At 33.9% G+C, this 5,249-nt stretch overlaps 1 protein-coding gene across 1 annotated transcript; it reads right to left on the bottom strand.

The window, feature by feature from the left end:
• Positions 1–779: 779 nt before the first annotated feature.
• Positions 780–4,119, bottom strand: LOC113219828 (probable ATP-dependent DNA helicase HFM1; the record flags this gene model as incomplete). The annotated part of the gene is made up of 4 exons (XM_026447815.1): positions 4,041–4,119; positions 3,684–3,799; positions 1,796–1,875; positions 780–883 (listed from the first exon to the last, which is right to left on the bottom strand). Coding segments are annotated over exons 1-4 (379 nt in total), but the record flags the coding sequence as incomplete, so codon positions are not given.
• Positions 4,120–5,249: the final 1,130 nt, after the last annotated feature.

The raw sequence follows: 5,249 nt of genomic DNA, 5'->3' as shown, positions 1-5,249 counted from the left end.
CTATTAATAGCATTATTCAGGGAAATTATGCTCTATTAATTGCAGGAACCAGAGTAATGATGAACCAGGCAGTGTCAAATTTATATGCATTATCTCATTAATTTAATGACAGACACAAATAAAAAAGCAAATCTAGATTACAAACTAGCTATATTCCACAACCTAAGTTATATTCTCATACTAACATAGAATTGTAAGAATCATAGGTTTAAGAATTGGAGAGATATTAAAGGTCACCCAGTTCAATACCTTCATCTTAAAGATAAGACTAAAGCCCAAAGAGATTAAATAACTTACCCAAAGTCACATTGATATTTTGCAAAAGTGGACTAGTTTTATAAACATAAAATTTTATAGTTCCTATCCACTTTGTAATGATATCCAGGCTTTGAATAAGTTGGATAAATACTCTAATTCTCCTAGTTTTATAAACATACAATTATTTTAAATAATTCTAATGATATGAACATAATCATTCAGTATGTTAATACTTTATATACCCAAGGATACCTTATTTGCTCAGATTTTCCTCATAGTATCTTTAAATTAAAATAGCATTATGTAGGAAAGAGATTTTTTAAAAATGTATGACAAACAGAGTAAGACCATTTGAATAACAGACCCAAGAATTTGAAAATGATTCAGTAATCTAAGAGAAAACTGTTGCCAAGTTAATAATTATAATAATTTCAGATACTGGTGTTTCAATAACACTACTTCTCAATTCAAAGTAATAATAAACCATTTACTCTCTCAAGTAAGTATCGATGGTAATCTACCTTTGTCTTGATATTCAGATGGTTCTTGTCTAACTTTTCCATAGATTTCAGGCTGATCCCACTGCTCCATTATAGGTAATTCAGATATGTTTAAATATTCTGATCTTTATAAAGATAAAACAAAATGTTAAAAAATGAAAATTAATCTAAGCCTGAAAACTATTTATTCATATAAATAAAAATAATGATTTATATATTTAATACTTCTGTGATAAACTGGACCCTGCCTGGGTAGCAAATAAATAGGTGCTTAATGGAAGTGACCAATACTTGGTCATCTTTACGTGCCCTTAGTTAGATAACAAAAGCCACGATCTCTAGAAGTACTGCTGGCATCTGTTCTGATGAGTCAGTTCCTGTTCTGTACTAGTTGTTAAATATATTGAATGTCATTTCTGCATATAGAATGCCCTTATCTGGAAGGGAAATTACATATATGATTGTCCTGTAGGCATCAGGATACAGGAAAAGAACACTGAGTTACCACCCAAGGCCTTCTGCTTGCTAACTAGGAATATGAACTTCAGTTTTTCCATCTAAACAATGGGGAAAAAAATACCTCATTTTATGGGCCATGTTGTTATTTAAGTCAGAAAATATAATGCACAAATGTGCAATTTTCATATTATAAATCTGAGATATTATTAGCATGGACTGAGCTTCTAAATGGAAAGGTTAGACTTTATATGCCAACATGATTTCCATTTTTAAAGTATACTCTTGTCACTTAGTTTATATTCCCTATAAAGAGAGAACCTACGGGAATGTCATAGGAGAGGTAGTTTCCTAGGGAAGAGATGATTTCATGAGTGTTATTTCATAACTGTAGAGTTCTAAACAAATTTAGGGTATTAAAGATAATGACACCATTATGATGTTATTGCTTCATTATGGAACTAAACGGTAACTGTGACTTGATGGTAGCCAGTGATTATCTTTCCCTGAATAAGTGGTTACCTGCAGGAACAGAGTTTATGATAAATATTTTACCTTAGATATTAACATTATATTTATACCTCGATATACTAGGAAGGGAAGGTTTTGGAGTAAAACCAAACTCTTTAAGGTCCACACTTTGAGATTTATTCATCTGTATCTATAAAGAAACAAAAATAAGTTCAACTAGCAGTTTCACATCAATAACTTTAACAAATGAGCCAAACAACAAAACTCCTGCTGGTACATAAAGTCCCCAAATCAATGAATTAGGAGAAACTCAGGTTAGTTCTTGACTTGAATATTTCACTCAGGTCCTTCTTAAATGTTGGCATTTTTTTTTTTTTTTTTTTTGAGATGGAGTTTTATTCTTTCACCTAGGCTGGAGTGCAGTGGTATAATCTCAGCTCACTGCAACCTCTGCCTCCCGGGTTAACCAATTCTCTGCCTCAGCCTCCTGAGTAGCTTGGGATTATAGGCGCCTGCCACCACGCCTGGCTAATGTTTGTATTTTTAGTAGAGACAGGGTTTCACTATGTTGGCCAGGCTGGTCTTGAACTTCTGACCTTGTGATCCACCTGCCTCGGCCTCCCAAAGTGCTGGGATTACAGGCGTGAGCCACCACGTCCAGCCTAAATATTGGCATTCTTCATGGTTCTTCACTAGGTCTCTTCTTACATTACACTTTCTCAAAGATCTCATTCCTGTGGCTTCAGTTGTCATCTACATGTGAATGACTCTCAAATTTCTACTTCTAGCTCAGCTCTCTCTCCTGATTTTCAAACAGTTTTATCCAACTGTCTGTAGGACACCTTTATCTAGATATCTTGCAGGCCCTCTAAATTCAGTATTTCCCAAGTTGAACTTACCCTGTTCTCTATTCCGGCAAACTTGCTTTTCCTTCAGAATATCTACCCAAACGAGGCCCTACTTTTCTCCCAGTGGCTAATGCCAGAAAGCTGGGCATCATTTTTGACTGCTCCTTCTACTTTGTCTCTTATAACCAATGAAGTGGCAAGGTAGCGATTCTACCTCTGAAAAATATTTTAACCCACTCACTTGCTATGGCCACTACCCTAAACTAGGCCATTATTTTGCTTAGATTATTGTAAAAACCACCTAATGAGTCCCTTTGTTCCTATTCTATCATCCTCTAATCCCTTTTCTACATTGCAGTCAGAGTGACCTTTATAAAATACAATTTTGATCATGTCACTGTTAAAACTTTTCATTGGCTTCTCAGTACTTTCATGATAAAGTCTAATTCCTTAAAATAGCAAATAGGTCTGCATGACCTAGCTCCTACTTGCCTCTTCAGCCTCATCTCTCTCTATTCCTTTACTTGTAATTGAACTCTAGACATACTGTGTTACTGAGAAAGAGTTTCTTTAAAGATCTCTCTCTCTCTCTTTACTACCTCTGGACCTTTGTATAATCTCTATGCCTGGAATATTTAGCTATCCCTTTCTACTATAATTCTGGTGCCTGCCCCTCCATCCTTGGCTTATCCTTCAGGTCTCAATCACATCTATTAGGAATCCGTTCTGGGTCCATCAAATGTTGATTGAGTACATTTTCTATCTAAACTTAAGTGTGTTGTACTTCTGTCACAGAATCACTCATCACACTACACTAAAAAAGCATATTGACTTATTTGTATTTCTCACTCAACTACAAATTCTATGATTGGGAATAATACTGTCTTATTCATCACTATATTCATCACTATATCTTAGCACTTCAGCATATTCTTGGTGCTCAATGAAGATGAAAGGAAAGAAGAAAGATTTAGAAAAAAAGGAAGGAAGAAAGAAGGGAAGAAGGACTATGAATAATGGTAATATTCTTAGTCAAGCCCACAAGTAATTCTAAAGTACACTGTGGATACCTACCTAACTGATAGACAGAATAAAGAATATTTATACACATTTAATTATAGAACAAAGGGAAAATATTATTAAAATTAACCTTCAGACGTTTAACTGGAGGAACAGATGAAACAGCATTCCTGTTTCTTAAATCAGATAAATATGAAGAAATTGTTGACTCTTTAATTTCTGACTTCTGTGCAACTCCAATTTTACCTATGAAAAGAAACTTCAGATTCTTTAGGTTAAACTTCAGATCTTATTCTTAAAAAGTCAAATTTCTTTAAAATTTCAAATCCAGTATTTACTTTTTTCATGTTGCCCACAAAAGAGAGAAAATCGAGTTATTACATTGCATACTATAAATATCATACATAGATAATTAGGATGTCATTACTATCCACCAAAAACCTTTCAATTCTGAACACTTGAAATAAACTTGTTTTAAGGAACTCACAGCAGTCATGTCCACATGTATGTTTATTTTTACAAGGATGATTGCATTCTCGGTTCCCAGGTTTTTTGCTGGCAGTCATTCCTAAATTAATATAGGAAAAACAAACCTATTTGTCACTGCATTTATTATTGTTAATTTAATATAATTAATTTTTATCCAGTTTCCTTCCTTTCAGACAATACAAAAATATTGATTTGTATATTTCCTTAAGTGTTTTATAATCCATGTAATTTCTTTTTTAATAAAGAGATGGGGTCTTGCTATATTGCCTAGGCTGGAGTGCCGTGGCTATTCACAGGCACGATAATTAGTACTACAGCCTCAATCTTCTGGGCTCAAGAGATCCTCCTGTTTCAGCCTTCCAAGTAACTGGGACTACAGGCACTTACCACCATGCCTGGTAATTTTTAAAACATATTTTCGATAAGTTAGTCCCTGCCCCACTATTAGTCCCAACAAGAAACATCGAGCCACCTACAAGCTTCTCTCGACCTCCCTGGTGTGTGTGTATAACCTCCCTGGTGTGTGTGTGTGTGTGTGTGTGTGTGTGTCTATATATATATGTGTCTACATATATAGATGTGTGTGTCTATATATATATGTCCATATAGTCTATATATATGTCTATGTAATCTAATACTATATATATAATTTAATACTCTCAACCTCTATGGTATATATTTTATATGTGTGTGTATATATAACATATATATTATATATATATAAAATAGGGCCAAATATGGCCACATATCAGTAACTTATATACTAAATGAGGTAAGAATGAGGGTGGAGTTTAAAAACACTTCTGCTACTTTGTACTTAAGCCTGAATAACCTGGAAAGAAGAAAACGTCATGGCATTTTGCTGGTACTGCTGATAGAAGTTAGTAAACAGGATATAATACATATTTAATAAATACTAGAAATAAATACTTTAGGGATCTCAAAAATTTGCTATATGAATTCACAGAAAAGAGAGATTGTTTCCATCTTGACTCTTCTAAGTTAGAATTAATATATCCAAATATATAATTTATTCTTCATTTATTATATTTTAAACCAGCTTTTTCTTGATCTTAGCTCTCACTAGTAGCACAGGGAAGGAGAGAGATGTTTGAACTGGTCCTTGAAGGACAGACAGAAATATGAACATGAGAATGAGTCCAAGGGAAGATATTCCAGATGGAGGGCATAATACCCAAAGGCAGCA

This window comes from Piliocolobus tephrosceles, unplaced genomic scaffold, assembly GCF_002776525.5.
Source record: "Piliocolobus tephrosceles isolate RC106 unplaced genomic scaffold, ASM277652v3 unscaffolded_104, whole genome shotgun sequence".
In the NCBI taxonomy this organism is placed as follows: Eukaryota; Metazoa; Chordata; class Mammalia; order Primates; family Cercopithecidae; genus Piliocolobus; species Piliocolobus tephrosceles.
Note: the sequence above shows the minus strand (reverse complement) of the source record. Positions and strands in the feature narration are given on the sequence as shown.